Genomic DNA, 23036 nt, shown 5'->3' on the forward strand with positions numbered 1-23036 from the left:
CCCCTAGAAGAATAAATTGGAAAATGCCTGAATTTGCAGGAACAAGTGATCCCAAAGATTTTTTAGAATAGTTAAGCAGGGTCAAGGCAAATCTGGTGTTCTGGGCAGTTCCTGAATACAATAAGGTAGGATTAGTTGGCCTTAAATTGAAGGGTTGAGCTGCCATTTGGTAAAGACTACTCAAGCAGTCTCATGTTCGTCTAGGTACAGATCCCATTGTTCATTGGGAACACATGGAGAAAAAATTGCGCACACAATTTTTACCTTTGAAGTCTCATAGTGAATTATATTCGAAATGTTCGGAGTCAAGTTATGCAAAATTTTTGCATAGGGATATGAGTCGATATACTCATAAGTTATCTTTACCATCTATTCGTTGACCCAATCTCATCTCATTTAAAACTATTAATGTTAGGGTTAGGTTTGAGGATACTTCGTATCTAAGTTGCGAGGATGAAGAAATCCCCATTTCTTATGGCTTAGAACCTCAGAAAATCAAAGAAGTCATAGGCGAGAATAACGATTTTGAAATTGATTCGGATTGCAAAAAAGAGTTTTAGTGCGAAGAAATTAGTCGCACTCATGTTATCTTCAAAAAGTATCCTCTAGAGGAGCCTTTTCATGAAATCTTTGGTGACCCAGTCTTCGATGACATTGAAGAAGAGGAACCCTCACCTAAATTAAGGATGTTCCTATGTGTGAAATTGCTAACGAACCTATTTTAGAGAAGATGTATGAAGAGATGTCGCACATTTCTTTATTTTGGGAAAAAGAACCGATAGAAGAACTTTCTAGTATCAGTCTTATCAACTCGGTCTTTGAAAAATTCTATGAGCACGTAGAAGAAATAGTCTTTCCTAAAGATGTGATTGACATTGTTGTCGACAATGACCTCACGCATGTCATTAATAATTCCAACTTTGAGCAAAATATAAAAATAAAAAAAATAGATTCTAATATTGGTGATCAACAGCAAACATGTATCATTGAAAGGTTAGGAGCTCAAAATAAAAAAAAAATTGTTGAATTGTTAAAAAATTTTGAGACTCATTTTAGTCTTAAATGTGAGTCAAACACATTAGGTCTTGCAAGCATGAAAGCTCCAATTTTTTTTTATGACCATCAGGGGTTTACTGATAATCTTGCTTATACCTCATTGATCAATTCTAATAGTAAGTTTGCGCTGTTGTTATATTGTGTTGCTTGTAAATTGTCTTGTAATTGCCAACAATTTTATGCTAAATTTGATATATTGAATAGCATGATATATAGACAATTGTTATCTATAGCTGATCCAAATTTTGTTACAATCATTAGAGCTTTGGTGCAAGGTAAAGTTGTTAAATACAATATCTTAGATGCTTTTGTGCTTCAATCATATTATTCTGAATTACATTTTCCAAAGCATATTGAATTGCATTACATAAATTATTATTCTCATTTTTATATGAAGTTAACTACCTTGCTTAGTTTATTTCTTATCCCTGTGGACAGATACTGCATTGATTTTATTTTGAATTTGTGTAGGGATTATGGAGTTTTGCATGACAAAGACAAGGCTCCGAGGACAAAGCCTTTCGATCCAAGGGGGAATAATGCAGAGCATCCTGAAGATCTAAACATTGAAGACAAGTTGGATCCAAATCCAACTCACCAGACCCAATCCAGGATGTGATACATTGCAGATCCAATCATACAAGATTATCTGAATCCAGTTCGATTTTTAAGAACTCAAATCCGTTTTAAATGTCGTATTTCAATTTCTGAGATATTTTGCATTTATCTTCTCATAGATTATATTTTTATTTTTTTATTTTATTTTGTTAAATTAAGGAATCATATTAAATATATATATATATATATTATTTTTTTAGGTGATGAATTCTACGGATCTGGATAGTTCTAGTGCCCTATAGGATTTCTTTTGTAGTACTAGAGGGTGTATGGGGATCCAAGGTAGTTTTTATTTTTTATTTGCATTTTATTTTAATGCATTTTAGTGTGGGTCCAGATTTAAGCTAATTTGGATCTTACCTAAGATTCATATCCATAAATGGACCCCCTAGTTGGCGCCACCCTAGTGTGGACAATTCTAAGCCCCATTTGAATTCTAATTTGACTTTGAAAGTCAATTGGGCTGTTAGAGTATTGTTAATGCCTTTATTTTAGAAAAGGCCTTTTCTAAACCTTGGGATGGAGGAAGCCTTAGAAAGACCCCCCCCCTCTCTTTATGATGACTATTTTCGGAGTTTTAAGAGCCCAAGGAGGGGGGGGGGATCTAGTCGGGGGAGCTTTTGTTTTGTTGAAGAAATTTTTTTGCAAAGTTTGGAAGGTGTTAGACGTGAATGGTTGGTTGGTTCTCAAGAGAAGACCTTGTTTTACTTGTTGTTGTGAATGAGCAAGGGTGAAGGCTGATTAGTTGCTTTGGTGTTCAAGTGTTCTAGAAGTCAGAGTTCGTGGTTTCATCAATCTGTGCTCATCGTGGTCGAGCGGTGTTGCTGCTGCAGTGCGAGTTGCTTGTGGCTTCAAGAGATACACATTTCTACAACCTATTATCATTTCTTGTTTGCATGCTTGTTATCGTTGATTTGCTGAAAACAATTGTTGAAGACTGTGGTGTTATTTCCAAAGTGTTAATGATATTGTTCAGGTGAATTTGGTTATTCTGAAACTCGTTTTGTTGATGTATGTTTTGGGTTTTAGTGAATCTCATTTTTTTCTGCTAAGGAAGCCATTTCTGCACTCGGGTCTGTCTGATATAGTCTCAGTGTTTCAACCGTATCTCTCTAGTTACTGGTCTGAATCGAGTGATCTTTGGCTTGTTGGAAAGATAAGATCCTCCCCTTCAAGTTTTATGTTTACTATTTTTCTTGAAGCATCATTTTTTTGCTATGAAAAATCCTAGAAAATTTCTGACGTCTGGACAAGATCAGAGTTATGTCTGGTGTTTTGCATCTCTGCTACTGTTCCGTGTCTTCATTATATCTCCTTATCTATTGCATGAAAATTTAGGAGCCATAGCTTGATGGAAAGCCAACGTTTGTCTCTTTAAGTTTTCTGATTAACTTTTTGCTTGATTCATTTTTGTTGAGCATCAAAACACATTGGTAAAGTTACTCTATTGCATGTGGCCTAAGTTAGACTCTATCATTTGAAGTTTCTGCTAGGGTTCTGTATTTGAATCATATCTTGCCCATTGCTTGATTGCTTAGTGATTTGATTGATGTTTTGGAAAGATAACACTTAAAGGAACAACTTTTATGTTTGACATATTTAGTGATTCGATTGTTTGCTGCATCAAAAAATTGGTTTGTTTCTGCATACTAGAAATCCCCAAACTGAAACTCGTACAGAGAACATATCAATGTATTTGGATCATATCTTCCTGGGTATAAATTCAAAAGTTGCAAACATAGGCTTGTTGAAAAGATTAAATAATTCTGAACACCTTTTATGTTCTGAGTTTTTCTAAACTCAGTCATATGAGGGGTCAAAAAACCTTTCAAAGTTGTCAAACTAGTCACCAGTCTGTTCTAGGTGTCCTGTCCATCCACCTCATAGAATCTATCATAACTTTGCCTACACAGATATGAATCCGGCGTTGTAAGATTCATTAGAAAGGTGTGTATGTCGCACAACTTTTCCGTGTTGGCCATTTTTGTCGAAACAAAGTGCTCAGACTTCGAATCACAGATTGTTTGAGTCATATTCAGACTCACCTACTTTACTTAGCTTCTGCGCGTGAAGATCCATTTGGATCGTGAATCGACTCATACTTTGATTAACTCTTATTTTGTTGTTTAGTTATAATGTTATTTGGTACTATAAATTTAGTATAGTTTTGCTTTGACAGGCCGTTCATTTACGGTGTGCTTTTGGACAAGGAGGAGGGCAACCTAAGGTGGCTATCAATTGAGGTTTCTTGGTTATGCACGAGCCTGGTCCCAAGTTTAGATTAAGATTAACTTTTGCTTTTGTATTTTCTTATTTGCATTGTATTTCGGAGATAGTGTAATTTTTTTTCTTTGAGATATTAATAAAGTGAGTTTGTAAGTGAAATAGTGTGCCTTAATCCCATTCTCTAAGGAAATGACTTGCCACTCTACGTTAGTGCAAAAACTGGTTTAAAATTTATTATTTGGTGTGCAATTTTTTGTTTAAAAATTATTGTCTTCAAAAATTGCATCAATACCCATATTTATCATCTTTCCAACAAGCCTAAGAATATGAAAAAGTGATCTACCAGCGCAAATATATTTCCTTTATCACTGTGACAGTGACAAGAATAAAAACAAAAAATAAAACAAAGATTGTGGATTTAGATCAAGATCTAAAAACACACAAAATGGAGTTTGCAGTGTTATCGTGACAACTTCGATCTTTAAATAGTCTCATAGTGGTTGTCATTACGTGGATACTTGATTTTTGAAAGCAAAAATAAAGTTTTTTTCATTAAAAATTTATTAAAAAAATAAATCCGAGATTCGGATCCGAATTTCAGAAGAGTGTGGGAAACCCATACCCAAAAATCAGGGCCAAGTCTAGTTCAACCTGGGTCCGAACCAAACCCCCGACCGGTTGACATGTAATATTTGAAAGCATATACAGTTCTTGTTAAATAATTGGTATGGTAGCCATGTTTTTGTAAAATTAACTTTATTATTATTATTATTTATGACAAGAAACCCTCGCTGAAGCCAGAAAATCCTAGGTGAGGCCCCATGACCACTCTACCTAAGAGTGGCCCACCTCTGAAAACTATAGACACATCTGTGTGCCAGAGAGGTTTATTACAGTGCCTTCGTCTTAGCACCTTTACAACAACCCCTCTAGCCGGCCATGACGGTGATATCATGATAGCAAAGCTGTTAACCTAGTCTGAAAACTAACTTTTAAAAGAAAATAAGTGGTATTTTTCATTTATCTAAACATGCATGAGTGTTTTCCATTGTTTTTTTTTATGATGAGGGGCTGAACAGCGTTTTTTCTTCCAATATTGGAGTTTTTTTTTTTTTATGACGAGGGGTTGTGTTTCTAGAAGTGACGTAGGTTCCTGACAGGTTGTTCTCCCGTGAAAAGCGGGAGAGCATCTTAAGACGAGTCCTGACCCATGTCGACTCTCCCCTCAAATCGAGTCCAACCTCATCTCCTCTTTCCATTTTTTAATTCAGAGAGACAGAAAGGAGAAGGGGAAGGAGAAGAAAGACCAAGATGGGTGTGGTGAAACTGGCCATTGGGGACGCAGTGGTTACCTTCTTGTGGGTGTTCTGCGTGTCTACGCTACGCCCGCTCACTTCCATCGTATCCTCCTACCTGCAGGTCAAGCCCCCACTTACCCTCCTGGTGACGACCGCCATCGTCTTCCTCCTCGTCTTCACCTTCACCTTCATCGGACGAATCCTTGGTGGTGCCAGTTTCAATCCGACGTCCACGGCTTGCTTCCACGCTGCCGGCTTCGGGCGCGATAGCCTCTTCTCCGTGGCCGTCCGTTTCCCCGCTCAGGTACGAACAAGATCCCCACCAAACCAATCTCTCTTATTCATCAGATTCCTTGTTCCTTTGATTCCATACAAAGGTCTTCTGTGGAGCTTTTTGCGTTTTCTTTTTGTCGGTGCTGCAATTTTTCGTTGTTTAGGCAATTGGTGCAGTGGGTGGTGTATTGGCCGTCAAGGAATTCATGCCTGTGAAGTACAAGCACATGCTCGGCGGACCGTCGCTGAAGGTCGATTTGCACACCGGCGCCATTGCTGAAGGAGTCTTGACGTTCATTCTCTGCCTTGCTCTCCTTCTCATCGTCTTCAAGGGCCCTAAGAGTTCAATTCTGAAGACGTGGTTGCTCTCCGTGTCAACTGTCACGCTCTTCACGAACGGATCTGGTTACACTGGTCCATCGATGAACCCCGCCAATGTAATCTCGAAACCTTCTATGCTCTGTTATTTACCACCTCTTTTTTCTTTTCTTTTCCTTTCTTCTTCTTGTTGTTTGTGATCCAAATAAAGAATGCACGGGATCTTTGTTCTTACTCCTTTTGATAGTGGTGGTTATTTGAAAATTTTGAGATTGGTATCTTTTGCGGTAAAGATTGTTTAAGTTTCTATCATGCTTTTTTAGTAGCGTCAGTATCTCTGAATCACAAAATTAAGAGCATGCATCTTGTATATTGGTGTGCTTTTTTTTTTTCAAAGCATAATCTGGGCCATCATGTAATTCTTGATTGTGAGGCATGCGAACTGAAAGGAAGTCATCAAGGTGACTAAAATTCGGTAAAACCAGGCTGTCAATGTGCTCCCCCTGGACGTGAATCCCAAGAGAGTCATTGTTTTTAGAGAAGTAGGGATTCTTCTCCTCAAAATTAACGTCTCTGGATATGTACAATCTCTTCTCGATAGGGTCATAACACTTGTAGCCTTGTTTAGTGGAGGAGTAACTGAGGAAAATACATTTGATCACACGATGGCGGAGTTTGTCACATTTTTAAGATGGCATAAAAACATGGTGCAACCAAAGCTGGGAAGTGATTGAGACTTCAGAGCATAGTCACAGATATCAACAATATTTTTAAAATATCGTGATATTATCGCTGTAAATTCAGCAAACAATAATATAGGTAAAATATCGTGATATTTGAAAATGTCACCTATTTGATAATACTGTGATATTATCATCATATGTTTGTGATATTATCACGATATTATAAATTAGTTTTACTTTTTTTTATTTTTTACATTTTAAATATGCTTTTATTCTTTATTTTATATATTTTTTCTTTTTTTACTATTTATAATTTTTTAACTAAACATGATATTTTCTTTCTTATTTTTTTTATTTTTTAAGCCCCGAGATTTTTCTGAGATTTATCACCAAACCTATAATATCGCAGGAAATAAATATAGCCTATACCGATACGATATCTGTGACTATGCTTGAGAGAGTTTTTTCTCCCTTTTAATGTCTCCATGGGAGACTTGTCTAAATTTTTTCTTGGGGTCCGATTAATGACATAACATGTCATAGAGACAACATCACTCCAGAGGACCAGAAGTCCTTGAGTACATTTATTTTGAACATAAGGGCCCTAGGGACCTTCAGAAGGTGACAATTTTTTATCTCAGCTACTCCATTTTGTTGGGGCATTTCCACACGTGGTTTGATGGGTGATCCCATTAATTCATTCAAATTCATCAAATAACTAATTAATATACTCAGTCCCATTATTAGTTCTAAGAGTTTTGATTTTGGTCTGAAATTGGATCTCCACCATCTTATAAAACTCTTTAAAGTGTGAAGGAACTTAGTTCATAAAGTAAATCCATGAAGCTTTCAAAAGATCATTGATGAAAGTAATGTAATATTTGTATTCATAGTAAGAGTAAGGGAGGAGGTCCCCACACATCAGAATGGACCAAATCAAATGGTTTTTCTGTAATTCTATCATAATGTGGGAAAGGAGCTCTTGTGAACTTCTTATAATGACAACTTCACATGGAATGGAGTCAAAATTCAAATGTGGCATCATCATTTTCAATGCCTTATCAGACAGATGGCCTAACTGACTGTGCCAAGATCTACTTTCTTCTTCAGCAATTTCTTAATTGCATATGAGCGTAGAATTATTGTGATCTAGAATGTATAGCCCACAGATGGCTTTTCCTTTTCCAATCATAATATCATCGTTAATTTTGTTGCTCAAGAAATGAGTGTCACCGATGCCTTTGACTAGAAACAAAGTTCTCTTGGCGATGGTAACATCACCATTAATGTAGGAGAGATCTAGATTGGATAGAGATTCTAGTCACATGGTCAGAATCCCTGGAGTCAATGATCCAAGTGGGTTGCACAGAACTATAAGCATAAAAAAGAGATTACTTGATTTACTGTCTTAGTGGTAGTGATAGAAGGATTGGTGGCTGCCATCTCTTCTATCCCTAACTTTGTGCGAGTACTTTAAGGTGCTAATCTAGTTTTTCAATGGTGAATGGAGTCTTAGATCTCTCCTCACTGGCGGTGTGAGCTGATTTGCCTTTGTCCTTATTGATCTTAATAGCATTGGGCTTGTCTGTTAATTTCCAGCACCTCTCTTGTGTGTTTGTCCTCCTTTACAACAAGAGAAGGTAATTTTCTTGCCTTTGAATTTACCCTTATCGTTGGACCCCTTCTTGTTGGATGATAGTGGTTGGCTCGGTTCAACTCGTTCGGCAATGAAAGCGGTTTTTTCATGTCTCTTAATCATCACCCTTAATCAGGTCCATCATTTTTTATTGGACTTCCTCTCTCATGAAAATCAAGCTAACGGTGTTGAGAGAGAGAAGCTCTGGGGACATGAGAATCTGACTTCTTAATGTCTCATAATCTGGCCCTAAGTCTGTAAGTATGTAAAAGATCTTTTCTTGCTCTCTTTGCTTCTGGATCACTTTGGGGTCAGATGTTGCAGGAGTGTATGAGTCATGCTTATCTCACATGCATTTAAACTCAAGATAAAAGTTTTCATTATGGCACTTTGCATGCCACATTGTATGATATCATGCTGTAGGGGCTTATTTTACAGTTCACTTGCTGTTGATTATTTGTGTATTTGTCCTGCCAATATTTCTTTGGTTTGTTTGCTTTAGTTACAATGACTTTTCAAGTTGTTTCCAAATTTTAATGGGAATCATGAATTTTATCATGATTGAAAAAGAGATGAGGCTGTTGATCATTCAGTCACTAGTTTTAGTCATTCAATCATATAGCATGATGGCAACTCTAATTGCATGCAGATTGGTGACTTAATGGGTAAGATATTTATAAAGACTTGTTTTTTCAAAAAAAGAAATTTGTTTTGGATACAGTTTGGATTGAACCAGATCCGGGTCCAACCCCCTGTATTCTATTTAAGCCCCAGGGAGGGGGTTTCTGTTTAATGCAAACCCCTACCCCCCCCCCCCCTCCCTCCTGCCTCTTCCTCTTTTCCGGCCAGTAGGCAGGGGCGACGCCCCTGCCTCCTCTTTTCTGGTCATCAGGCAGGGGCGCCGCCCCTTGCCTCCTCTTTTTCCGGTCATAGGCAGGGGTGACGCCCCCTGCCTCCTACAGCCCAGGCTTGGTCCCGTTCAATGGTAGGGTCGGGCTCGACAGCCAGACCGAGCCCAGCCTAGTCCGTAGTCCCATGAGGACCGAGCCCAAGCTCAGTCCGATCCTAGGATGGGGCCAGGCTTGGCCTGGAAGCTGAGCTCACCCACTTACCCTTTGTTTTATGTTTCGATAGGAACCGAGCCCGGGCTTGGTTGGGGGTCCAACCGAGTTTGGCTCGGTTGGGGCTTACCCAGCCCACTCGACCAAGTTGAGCTTGATCCTTACCGAGTCCAACTTGCGGCCAGTCGGGCTCAGTCGAGCCCGGCTAACCCTAGGTTCCAGCTCGGCTCACCCCAATTCGAGACCCGGCAGAACCAAGGTCGAGTTCGGCCCCGCAACACAAACCTGGTGCAAATGTGTAATTTTAAAGAGGAATTCCCTTGTTCTTATTTTCGCAGTACGATGAATACTTTAACGCACCCCATCGGCACAACGGACTCGACACTCGTACCGAGGCACTAGCCATTTATAACCTACGCTTGGAATTGTGAGTGAATCCCACAATCTTCGAGGTAGGGGAAAGTTGCATACAAGACAATGGCAGGACAATTCTAAAACATGTGTATATATATACGCTTTTAACTCAATGACGTAGTTTTGTGAATCCTTGTCCATTTAAATTTATGTCATTTATTTTGCCGCCGTGTTGTTATGTGCACAGGCTACTGGTTACGCAATTTATTTAGCCGATGTACAGTTTCGTACATCGTGCACTGTTTACGCAATTTATTTAACTGATGTACGGTTTCATACATCGTGCACTGCTTACGCAATTTATTTAGCCGATGTACGATTTTGTACATCGTACACTGCTTACGCAATTTACTTAACCGATGTACGATTTCGTACATCGTGCACTGGTTACAGAATTTATTTGGCTGAGGTACGGTTTTGTATATCGTGCACTGCTTACGCAATTTATTTAGCTGATATACGGTTGCGTATATTGTGCATCGCTTACGCAGTTTATTTAGCTTGATATGCTTTTCATACGTCGAGTCTCGCTTTATGTCATTTACATTGTCATTGTGTTGTAATGTGCACATGCTTATGTTTTGATATATATGTATTATATATACATATATATATAGCTTTGTAAGGTGCCTAGTTTTGCGTACTCCTGCCTGCCTTGCATTACGCTTGCATTTAAAGATGCAGAATTGCGCATGCTCACTAAGTCTTTAAAGAAAAGGGAAATTTCATGCGAGATTCCAATGTTTGTAATATTCGTTGTTTTGAAAAGCAAAAACAAATATTTGGCGGTTGCAAATTCGCAACCAAGTCTTTCCCTCAAACCTGCGTAGCCCTAAGTGGTACGTATAGTCCTTTATGATATATGAAATAACTCGAATACTCTCGGCCTAAAACACGGGATTTTGAGATTTCTAAATGATGTTGGGGTTTCTTTCTGAGAAACCGATACCCCTTTCATCGTAGCGATACTATCAGACATGCGCGACATGTTAGTACTACGATGACTGGATGAGAGGTTTATGGTAACCTCATAGCGTGCAAATGCACAATGATAAAAAGAAAATCATATAAATCGAAACTTTGAGATTTCTAAATGATGTTGGGGTTTCTTTCTGAGAAATCGATACCCTCTCATCGTAATAGTACTATCAGATATGTGCAGCATATTAGTACTACGATGATTGGATGAGAGGTTTATGGTAACCTCGTAGCGTGCAAATGCACAATGATAAAAAGAAAATCACATAAATGGTGATAATCGTCTCCACAGGCAAGATGCTCAAGTTGGTTTGAAAGACCAGAGCATGTAGAATAGGTCGTCAGTTAAAATAGAACCTAACATACTCATTCGTCGTTATGGTTTCGTCAAAAGAGAGGATGAGTTTGTACAAAAACTTTGATGGACAGGTTGTTAACAACTACATTCTTCGAGCAAATGACTCGGTGTCCTCAGTCATTGGAGTTAGGGGACTAGGCTACCAAAAATTATCCTAGGTGGTAGGTCTCAATGACTTCTACAAAAGTATGGATGCATCTCCTTGAACGAGTGGTCTTTGGGGAATTCCCTTTCGGTCATTGGTCGTCCCCTTAGGAGCAGACTCAGCTAGTTGCTCGGGATATCAAAATACATAGCATAACAAACCCCCGGGCAGTCTCAGTTGTTTCTGCGTTTTTCCTGTGCGTACCCTCAAGACAGTTTAATATTGAAACAAAGTATCATGTTTATTTTACTTATTTTGATTTGCACATCGCGAAAAGAACAACATATATGTTAGTTTGATTCTGAATTCTGTTAGCATGCTCATTTAGCATATTCTAAACTGCACATCACGAAAGGAGCAACACATATGTTAGCCTTGTTCTGAACTGTTAGATCTATGCACCTACCAGATTTTTATCGATCTGACCTCATTTCATGGGTACAGGTGATGATTAGGTTGGTACGACAAGCGATGGCACGATGGCGTGATGATATCAAGATGAGACTCTTTTCTTGACGTTTCGCTCCTGAGGACATCTTTTGTAATTTGGTAAAAGGGTTTCTTTGAAATTCTATTTTTCGTATAAACTTTAAAACCTCGTTTTGAATCTATTTGGTTTCAGTGAATGTAAGGAGTTACGAATTCGTTGTGTAATGAAAAAGGTTCACTCGTGATGCGTCCAAAGTCCGTTGGCTTGTTATTTCGAACACCATTTTTCATTGAACTGCTATGTTAAACTCTGAAAAAGGAATGATTACAATGCTTTCAAAAAAAATCCTAAAAAGTTACAAGTCTGGGATTTTGGTTGCGTCAGAAGTGGTATCAGAGCGACAGGGAAAACAGTGATTCTTGATCATCCGGCATCTGCATCACTCTGTAAGTATTATTGATTAAATTGTTTTTATTTATTCTTATTAAAGAAATATGTTTCGGTTTAGATGTCATACAATGAGATGCACGAGGCAATAAATGCCTTGACCGGAGCAGTTGAACAACTCCAATCAATGGTCCAGAACCTGAATCGTAGGGTGGCTTGCGAAAGCGCCCACCTAGGACAACATGATAACCGGATGGAATGCCATCAAGCTCTTCCAGGTTAAATGTGCCCTCGGGATCCTAATGATTGTATCTTATGTGGAAAGATGGGTCATTCTGTAGAAGAATGCCATCTTAAATGAAGTCACGACAGGAGACAACTGGCCGCACAAGGCCTTGAGAAATGGGAGTAAGTTAACGGTATACAAGACAAAAAGTTCGTTGGAAATAGTGCGGGCAACAAACGGCGACCTGCTAAAGACAAAATGCAAAGACCCCCATTCAAAAAACAAAAACAAGGTAGAGGAATCGAACCACGACAATCGCCAAACCAGTTATGCTCGAAGTGCAACTATATTCATCCTAGACAACCATGCCCCCGAGACACTGGAGGTTGTCTATATTGCGGAAAGATGGGGCATTACGCCCAAATTTGTCGCAAGAAGGCAGCAGATTGGGAGAAACAAACTGCAGGTGAAAGTCAACAACAACGACCTCAACAGTAACCACAAGAGAAGTGTCTAGCCGCATCTATGCCACCATGACCGAACAAGTAGAAAATAGCAAATAGACACTCTAATGGTCGTAGGTTAAACTTTTTGTGATTTAGTGCGAATTTTGCCAGGCAAAAATTCATCAATGAAATCATGTATATATTTTGTTCAACCAAGTAATTAGCTCAAAACTTTTCTCAGAAACTCATTATGAGTTGTCTTGATCACTTTAAGGACTTATATGTTTGGGTACACACATGTTGTGCATCCTCGCTAATACCGATTAACTTAGACTACAATATCTACAGAGAACCTTTGAAGAAAATTTCAAAAACAAAATTCTTTTTAAGAAGGGTAGGTTGTAAAGACTCGATTTAAAAAAAATGTTTTGGATCCGACCGGATCTGGGTCCAACCCCCCCGTATTCTATTTAAGCCCCAGGGGCGGGGGGGGGGGGGGGGGGGGGGGTCTGTTTAACGCAAACCCCTACCCCCCCCCCCCCCCCCTCGCTCCTGCCTCTTCTTTTCTGGTCAGCAGGCAGGGGCGACACCCCTGCCTCCTCCTCTTTTCCGGCCAGCAAGCAGGGACGCCGCCCCCTGCCTCCTCTTTTTTCGGACACAGGGAGGGGCGACGCCCCCTACCTCCTACAACTGGGCTCAGTCTGAACCGAAACCAACCCGTACATAGCTTCAGCAGGATCGAGCCTAGGCTTGGTCCCGTTCAATGGTAGGGTCGGGCTCGACAGCCAGACCGAGCCTAGCCCAGTCCGCAGTCCCATGAGGACCGAGCCCAAGCTTGGTCTTGTCCTAGGATGGGGCCAGGCTCGGCCTGGCAGCCTAGCCCACTCCCTTCCCCTTTGTTTTTTGTTTCAATTGGAATCGAGCTCGGCTTGGTTGGGAGTCCAACTGAGTCTGGCTCGGCTGGGGCTTACCTAACACACTCAACTGAGTTGAGTTCGGTCTTACCGAGCCCAACGCGGCCCCTCTCCGCTTGCGGCTAGTCGGGCTCAGCCGAACCCGGCTAACCCTAGGTCCCAGCTTGACTCATCCCAATTCGAGACCCGACTCAGCCAGGTAGCCCGAACCAGGGTTGAGTTCGGCCCCGCGACACAAACCTAGTGCAAATGCGTAATTTTAAAAAAGAATTCCCTTGTTCTTATTTTCATAGTACAATGAATACTTTAGCGTACCTCATCGGCACAACAAACTCGACATGCGCATTGAGGCATGAGCCATTTATAACCTATGCTTGAAATCGTCAGTGAATCCAACAATAGCTAAGGTAGGGGAAAGTTGCATACAAGACAATGGTAGGACAATTCTAAAACATATATATATATATATATATGTGTGTGCTTTTAATTCAAGGACGAAGTCTTGCAAATCATTGTCCATTTAAATTTGTCATTTACTTTGTCGTAGCGTTGTTACGTGCGCAGGTTACTGCTTATGCAATTTATTTAGCCGATGTACGATTTCGTATATCGTGCACTGCTTATGTAATTTATTTAGCCGATGTACGGTTTCGTATATTGTGCGCTGCTTACGTAATTTATTTAGCCGATATACAGTTTCGTATATCATGCACTTCTTACGCAATTTACTTAGCCGATATACGATTTTGTACATCGTACAGTGCTTACACAATTTATTTGGCAAAGGTATAGTTTCGTGTATCGTGCACTGCTTACGCAATTTATTTAGTCGATATACGGTCGCTTATATCGTGCATCGCTTATGTAGTTTATTTAGCTCGATGTGTGGTTTCACACATCGAGTCTTGCTTTATGTCATTTACATTGTTGTTGCGCTTTAATATGCACAGGCTTATGTTTTGATATATATGTATTATATATATAGCTTTGTAAGGTACGCAATTTTGCGTACTCCTGCCTACCTTGCATTACGCATGCTCGCCAAGTCTTTAAAGAAAAAGGAAATTTCATGCGAGATTTCATTGTTTCAAAAACCAAAAACAAATATTTGGCGGTTGAAAAATCGCAACCAAGTCTTTCCCTCAAACCTGCGTAGCCCTAAGTGGTATGTACGGTCTTTTATGATTTATGAAATAACTTGGATACTCCCGGCCTAAAACAAAGGACTTTGAGATTTCTAAATGATGTTGGGGTTTCTTTCTGAGAAACCGATACCTCTTTCATCGTAGCGATACTATCAGACATGCGCGGCATGTTAGTACTATGATGACTGGATGAGAGGTTTATGGTAACCTCATAGCGTGCAAATGCACAATGATAAAAAGAAAATTACATAAATAGTGATGATAAAAACTTTGAGATTTCTAAATAATGTTGGGGTTTCTTTCTTAGAAATCGTTACCCTCTTATCGTAACGGTACTATAAGATATGCGCAGCATATTAGTACTATGGTGATTGGATGAGAGGTTTATGGTAACCTCGTAGCGTGCAAATGCACAATGATGAAAAGAAAATCACATAAATGATGATCATCGCCTTCACAGGCAAGATGCTCGAGTTGGTTTGAAAGACCAGAGCATGTAGAATAGGTCGTCAGTTAAAATAGAACCTGACATACCCATTCGATGTTATGGTTCTGTCAAAAGAGAGGATGTGATTGTATAAAATCTCTGATGGACATGTTGTTAACAACTACACTCCTCGAGCAAATGACTCGGTGTCCCCAGTCATCGGAGTTAGGGACTAGACTACAAAAAATTATCCTAGGTGGTAGGTCCCAATGACTTCTGCAGAAGTATGGTTGCATCCCCTTGAACGAGTGGCCTATAGGGAATTCTCTCTCGATCATTGGTTGTTCCCTTAGGAGCATATTCAGCTAGTTGTCTGGGGTATCAAAATACATAGCATAATAAACCCATGGGCAGTCAGTTGTTTCTACGTTTCTCCTGTGCATACTCTCGAGACAGTTTAATATCGAAACAAAGTTATTATGTTCATTTTAATTATTTTGACTTGCAAATCATGAAAGGAACAACGTATATGGTGATCATTGCCTTCGCAGACAAGATGCTCGAGTTGATTTGAAAAACCAGAGCTTCTAGAATGAGTCGTCATTTAAAATAAAACTTGATATACTCATTCGTCGTTATGGTTTCGTCAAAAGAGAGAATGTGATGATACAAAATCTCTGATGGACAGGTTGTTAACAACTACACTCCTTGAGCAAAAGACTCAGTGTCTCCAGTCATCGGAGTTAGGGGATTGGGCTACCAAAAATTATCCTAGGTGGTAGGTCCCAATGATTTCTGCAGAAGTATGGATGCATCTCCTTGAACGAGTGGCCTCTGAAAAATTCTCTTTCAGTCATTGGTCGTCCCCTTAGGAGCAGACTCAACTAGTTGCCCGGGATATCAAAATACATAGCATAACAAACTTTCGGGCAGTCTCAGTTGTTTCTATGTTTCTCCTGTGCGTACCCTCAAGACAGTTTAATATCGAAACAAAGTTATCACATTCATTTTACTTATTTTGACTTGCACACCGCGAAAGGAACGTATATGTTAGTTTGGTTCTGAATTCTGTTAGCATGCTCATTGTGCTTATTCTAAATTACACATCAAGAAAGGAGCAACGCATATGTTAGTCTTGTTCTGAATTGTTATATCTATGCACCTACTATATTTTTATTGATCTAACCCCATTTCATGGGTAGAGGTAATGATTAGGTCGGTACGACAAGCGATGACAGACTCTTTCCCTGGCGTTTCGCTCTTTAGAACATCTTTTGTAATTTGGTAAAAGGGTTTCTTTGAAATTCCACTTTTCGTATAAACTTTAAAACCTCATTTTAAATCTATTTGGTTTCAATGAATGTACGGAGTTACGAATCCGTTGTGTAATGGACAAGGTTCATCCGTAATGTACCCAAGGTTCGTTGACTTGTTATTTCGAACACTATTTTCCATTGAACTACTATGTTAAACTCTGATAAAGGAATGATTATAAGGTTTTCTAAAATTTTCCTAAAAAGTTACAAGTCCGAGATTTTGGGGGCGTTATAATATTACAAGCCAATGCTACATGGTGAAAGCCTATTAAGAGGACAAATTTCTTATCTTTAAGTCAATGTTACTTTTATTTGTATATAAGAACCAGAATGATAAACAACAATGACTTCATGGTAGAGAGAAGGGGAGAAAGAGATTTCTAAAGTATAGATGAGGACACACTTTACTTTATGTTTCTTCATGCCTGATGTGTTAGTTAAGAAAGTGGAAAAGAAAAAACAAACTGATGAAAAAGTAATAGAACACCAAAGAACAATAAGGGGATGCTTCTTTCACCCTAAATGGTGGGAAAGGGGCCCATTTTCAGGTGAAAGTGGACCTCTTTCGTGCTTTGGGTGAAATGAACACCCAAGTGGAAAGTAGCAGTGGGGCCCACATGTGTAAATAGGTGGAGAAGCAAATGCCGTCAAAGTCATGCCCCGCCCCCCCGGGAAATGACGTTGACAGCATTTCTGCTCTTTCATAGCAAAACGCCTTCCATGCTGAATGCATGTAACAAACGGGCCTTAAAAGAAGACAAAATAAGGGACCAACTGAAATAAGTTGCTTGTGATGGCTGGATTCATATTGGATTTTTTTCATATTTATGACAAAGAAAGAAGTGTGGAAAGAAGAATATCCAGTCCTCTCTCACTACCACCACCACCTCCTCCTCTTCCTCTTTCTTTGTTTTCTTCTTCTTTGGTTCCTCTTATTTTTCATTTTCTTCTTCATTTTCAATTGTATATATTTAATTACTATTTTTAGTTTTTTGTTATTTTTTTTTAAATAATTGTTTGGCCCCTAAAACTAAACTTTTAGAAGCCTAGCACCTAGTACTCTTGACTACATGTCCTTGAATCAATCAAGGTCCTCTGAATCCAAAAGGAATAGAGTTCCTTGATTCTATAAGGATTACATCTTAGAGAAACTTGAAAGAAACTCAATGAAAAATCAAAACTATATTAAAGTGAACTAGTTACTCCCATATTTGTAAGCTTAAATTTCTAACTCAAATAAGTAGCTCTTACTGAAGAAGAAAACTCAGAATAAGAAACTCTTGTCAAAGAATAAAACTCAAAATAAGTCTTGTTTTCTCGATAAGATACTCTGATCCTCCTACTTTCTTTTGAACAGACGTACTAAAACTCCCATCTTACTCTAGACAAAATTTTCCTAAATAGAAAGCTTCCTATACTGACCACTCTCAGACAAGGTAAAGGTCACTTGCTATTACATCTTTTGCCCCTGACATCATTTGTCAGTAGTCCCCTCTACTCTTTAGGATATTGTGTGCTTATGATAGATGGCAATCAAATAAGTTAGCCTACATTAATGTGGGAGATATATTCACGTCCTCAAGAACAACTGCAGATTCATTACTATTAATTTTCTTAATAATCTGCATGCTTCTTGTTCTTGAACTTGCCACAAATACTAGTGAGAAAGCATTCTTTTCCAAGATGTACCAAAACCATGTCACCCTCTTCTAACAGCTTCAATTGCCCATGTTTATTCACATTTAACTTATACTTAGCGTTAAAATTTTCAAAACACTTTTTTGCATCTACATGAACTGCTTTAATTTTGTGAGCCACATTATTTGTCGCTATGCTCATGCCAAGAAATTTTGGTTACTTCACAAGAACTAGAATATGCTCAGGAAGCTGGCCATAAAGAATCCGAAAAGGATGCTATCCTAGATAAAAAAAATCTATAGAAAATTTTTTATGCTCTCCGGCTTTGAGCTTGTCTTAACTTTCCATAAAGGTGGACATATGTTCTACAACAATTTATAACATGTTAAATCTGATTTTTTTCTTTATTTTTTGTTGTAAATTGCAGTTCTCGGGCTTTAGAAGAATTGTTTCATGAAAGTGCATGAGTTTTCATTCACCGTTTAAAAAGCCCTTTTTATTAATTCTAATTGTTATATTATCTTTTCGAGTGCATCAACAATAGAACTCAGTCTTTTCTCATGACCAATATGCAACTCGCTTCAAGCCTATTGCACAGGAGCATTGAAAGGTCAGCTGACTGAATAAGTTTAGAAAGCAACTTTTATTTGAAACCTACGCTCTCTATAGATGAATTGCAAAAGATCATAGAATGAGTAGGTACTCATTACTCAAACTTCTTGAGTTATGAAGGATGCAATTTCTAAAATAGGAACATCTAAACCTTCCAGAATTTCTGCTTGCTCTTCCTTGCTGGTGGATATTTTCATCATGGTGACGGCTTTAGTTTAGTGGAGCGACATGGCATCCTCTGCCAACCGATATTCTTTTGATATCACCTGAGATGCATCTTCTTTCAGATTGATGAATACATAACCCTTGTGTGGCCAGCAGCCTGGCAGGCCCAATACACTTGGCAGAAACTCAGAGGGATTATGCCCGTATGATACTATCTTTGTGCAGATCAGAAGATGGAAAGATCTTGTCGTACCAAATAGGAACATGATTTCTTGCTGCTAGGTTCCTTTTCGTTTATAGATTTTCTCTTTCGGTCTTCAAGAAAGAAGAAAAAGTAAAAAGGGTCCTCTCATTATTGGTCTCATCCATAAAGTTGGTCTTTACCGGCATTAACTAACTCCAACTAGTTATATAGCTCATGGGGTTGCTTCCTTTCTACTTTGCATATGCATAATATATTCCTTTGGCATGTGCAGCATCTGAGGACATATATCATCAACTAATAATTGAATTTCAAATCTAAGTAGCTGCGGTTACCTATTCTGGATATGCTTTTTTATTTTGGGAATGATATTGTTCATGGTTTGTGTTAAAGAGGCACAATGTAGCTACGAGTGACGTTTTGATTGTTTGTATTAGATATAGTAGGAGTGTCATCCTTCACTCGCTCTGTGAACATGATGGAGTCTTGTGGTCTTTTTCCACTCATCAGATGATGATATGAACAAAGTCTCATTCAGCACTTCCAAGTCTCTATTAGAAGCCTATTCCCTAAAAGCAAGAATTGCATGCTGATCTTACCAGACAAAATGTGTAAGCCATGTTTCACATAGAAAGAGGAAAGGATCTTCTTGGATACAAGATAAGTGTATGATGCAGGTAAAAACAAAGAAGTTGACTTTCAGCTCCAAAAGCCATGTGATATTCATGTTCTACTTGTTATGGAGAACATTGTGCGTTTTATTATGGATGAAATGACACACTAAGCTTCCGTTATCAGCGCTTCATGATTGGATTGAATTGAGATTCAAAGTATGACACTTTTTCGCGTATAAGTTTGGGCTCATGCCATATTTGTTCCTATTGATTTAGGTTTTGTATGATGGTATTTTTGTAGATGGTCTATGTTGGCATGGGGACCTCCTATCATTCTTATAACCGTCTTTTTTTCTTTTTGTTCTAAAATTTCCAACAATGATTCTTCTATAGTAGTTTGGTGTCAAAATTAGATAGTTTTAGCTCTCATCTATTACTGAAAGTCTCAAACAAAGATTGCCTGCTGTAATTGTTTCAGTGTATGTTTTCTCACACACATACACACACGTCTAGGCATTCATGCATGTGTGCATACATACACAGGGGTGTAATTCACCAAAAAAATATTATTCTAAACTTATTTAAAATGGTATGGTGATTAGATGTATTGGTTGTCACCAACGATTGTGTTATGTTAATTTCACTAAATGCATGTGTAAAGAAACAAGTAGCCTTCGATCACGAATAAAAAATATACACAAGTGTTTTCTAAGGAACACACTCACAAAACCCATAAAGGGTACACACAAGAAGGCTCATAATATAAAATAATAAAATTTTATTAATCATCACAAGTATGCAAAATGCATGCTTTACAAGGAGGGAAAGACCCCTATATATACACAAGAGAGGAGAGGAGAGAGGGCTAAGAGAGCCAAAGAAAGAGAGAGGGCCCATTCTCAACGTCTTGATTTCTAGCTGTTGGAAGTTGTTGGGGGCCTAGTCAACTTAGGTTGACTAAGTCCAAAAAAGGAAAAAGAAAGAAAGAAAAAAAAAGGAAATACATAAATATATATTTATATGTATGTACATAATACATATATATATATACCGTTTTACATATATGTACAATTTAACAGCATGAGTGGTCATTGTGCATTTCCAAAGTACAGCTATTGACTTTATCATTCTTTATTTACAAATTTATACAAATTTACATTCACATTATATAAAATTGCAAAAATGCCCATGGTGATAACTAATATATAAAGCCACCAAGTGATTTTTATATTAACAGTGTGTGTGCATGTGCATGTGTGGGTGTGCATGCATGTTTTTCAGAAACTATAAGAAACTTTAGAGGAAATCTGTTGGAAAAGTCACCATTAACATGTCAAAAATGAAAGGTAGATGATTATGCAGTCCCCAGAAAATATCTGCACAAGCGTTACACAGTAGACATGGAAATGATTATCCTAGGCAATTTGCTAGGTTAGAGTGAAGCATGACAAGATATACTAAAGACCTCTGAAACTGCCAAGTGAGCTAAGCTATATAGAAATGAGATATTTGCCCTCGTTTAGATGTTTAATCAAATATTTGTAGGTAGGATAAATTGCAGAAGGTGTTCACCTAAATATAGTGTACTTTGTCTTGATTTCTCATTCTCGTGAAAATTCTTTCCAATTCAATCTGTCTGGGCAGTCTATATTTGTTTTTCATTTGACAAACTGTTATTAGTGATTCTTGCAATCATTAGCTTCGGCTTTATCCTAGTTTTTAATTTGTGTTTGGCAATCATAATGTTTGTAATGAAAACATCCAATCATAATGTTTGTAATAAGGTTTTTGACCCTATCAGCAGTATCTGGCATCCTTGTAGTAGATTTTCTTAATTCAGTATTTTCAATCATTTAAGGAATTTCACTAGGCTAATTTAATTTTTCTAGTAATTGCTTTATCCTAGTTTTCTTTGTCCCGAATGGGAGCACGTGGTGCCGTATACCCTCGCTTATTTACTAGTTAACACTATAGCCTATCATTTTGAGTTCTTTTATATATGAAAAATCTACAAAAACATGCCTAACTTTTTGTCTATTTACAAACACAGCCAAACTTTTTAAATATTACAAATATATGTTTAGTTAACAAAGCAATTTTCAGAAGTTAGGTGTGTATTTGGAATATTTCAAAAGTGAGGCTGTGTTTGTAAATAGGCCAAAAGTTAAGCGTGTTTTTGTAAATTTTCTTTATATATTTTTTCCATCTTGCTAGACATCTTCATGTGATATTAGACTGATCAGACTATACCCTTGTACCTTTTATCATTTAAGATTTCATGGTAGTAGGCCTTAGTAACACCCAGGGTATTGGACTTTGTTTTTCTGTGAACATGCATGTTCTGGGCTGTGCCTTGCATGTAAATTCTTGTTGAGGAGTAGATGGAAGTCTAAACGTTGATTTCCTTTGATTCAGGCATATGGTTGGGCATACGTTAACAACCGCCATAACACATGGGAGCATTTCTACGTGTACTGGGCCGGTCCTTTGATTGGTTCAACTGCTGCTGCCTTGATCTTCCGGCTCTTCTTCTCTCAAAAAGAAAAAGTGAAGAAAGCCTAAGTGCAGATACCAAACGGCTTGGTTACAGTTGGAAAAAATGAACAATGTTGAGGCATTTTGTATGTGACAAGATGGTAATTGGTACTGTACAACCATGTTGATTGTTCTCTTGATGATGATAAATTTATGTTACTTTTAACTCGTTGAGAAATGGGAAGGCAAGGTTATCAGGGTCACCATAATATGTACCATGTTTCTTAGAACAGTTGTATGATTGAAACATGAACATGCAGTGGACCACTCTTGTCCACTCTTTGATTTCGGTTTCAGTTTCTCATATACTCCTCCTACCTGTACAGTGCTATTGTACGCATTCTACCCGTACAGTGTTATGAACCAACTGATTGATTATAACTGCTAGTACAAGGGCATTTCTCTTAAATTTGAATAAGCATTGAATGTCTTTTATATCCTCAAATTTACAGGGATCAGTAGTGCTAAGCTGCATCCCTAGGGGTGTGTTTGATTGCTTGTCCAAGGTTGGATGGAACAATAAAACATGACAGATAGAACACATGTTATGTCTGTTTTGTAACAACTGTACTACATCACAAGAAGTTGTGTTCTTTGTGTCGGGCATTTGATTTTTTTTACGTTGTGTGGACAGCTTGGATAATGGGTCGGATAACTTCATTTTGGATTGTACGACTCGATCTGCCCTGCCATATGAGTGTTTTAACACATTCTAGCTCCGGATATGGATTTAAATCAAAACTTATTTAAAATTTAGGTAATTTGGGAAAAAAATAAGAATTGATATTTTTTATATATAAATGCTTTAATCGGTGTTACATTGGATCTAATTATAAAAGTTTGTCAAAAAATTATGTAATTTAGCCTCCAATATGGATTTCAAACTAGATTCAAGTACCAAAAAATTTTAAATTT

At 38.2% G+C, this 23036-nt stretch overlaps 1 protein-coding gene across 1 annotated transcript; it reads left to right on the forward strand.

Annotated features, from left to right (window-relative positions):
* The first annotated feature begins 4930 nt into the window (after window positions 1–4930).
* LOC149846107 (aquaporin SIP1-1-like) lies at window positions 4931–22551 on the forward strand. The gene is made up of 3 exons (XM_089997852.1): window positions 4931–5502; window positions 5636–5908; window positions 22002–22551. The coding sequence occupies exons 1-3, from the start codon at window positions 5212–5214 to the stop codon at window positions 22146–22148; spliced, it is 711 nt and encodes a 236-aa protein (XP_089853978.1). The 5' UTR covers window positions 4931–5211; the 3' UTR covers window positions 22149–22551.
* The last annotated feature ends 485 nt before the right edge of the window (window positions 22552–23036 follow it).

This window comes from Nuphar pumila, chromosome 2 (genome assembly GCF_984573655.1).
Source record: "Nuphar pumila chromosome 2, dmNupPumi1.hap1.1, whole genome shotgun sequence".
Classification (NCBI taxonomy): domain Eukaryota; kingdom Viridiplantae; phylum Streptophyta; class Magnoliopsida; order Nymphaeales; family Nymphaeaceae; genus Nuphar; species Nuphar pumila.

Bases quoted from the DNA above. Each gene is read 5' to 3' on its own strand.
- LOC149846107 (XM_089997852.1), top strand. From the start codon at position 5,212: ATGGGTGTGGTGAAACTGGCCATTGGGGACGCAGTGGTTACCTTCTTG. The intron at 5,503-5,635 runs GTACGAACAAGA...TTCGTTGTTTAG, and splicing joins CCGTCCGTTTCCCCGCTCAG to GCAATTGGTGCAGTGGGTGG. The intron at 5,909-22,001 runs GTAATCTCGAAA...CCTTTGATTCAG, and splicing joins CATCGATGAACCCCGCCAAT to GCATATGGTTGGGCATACGT.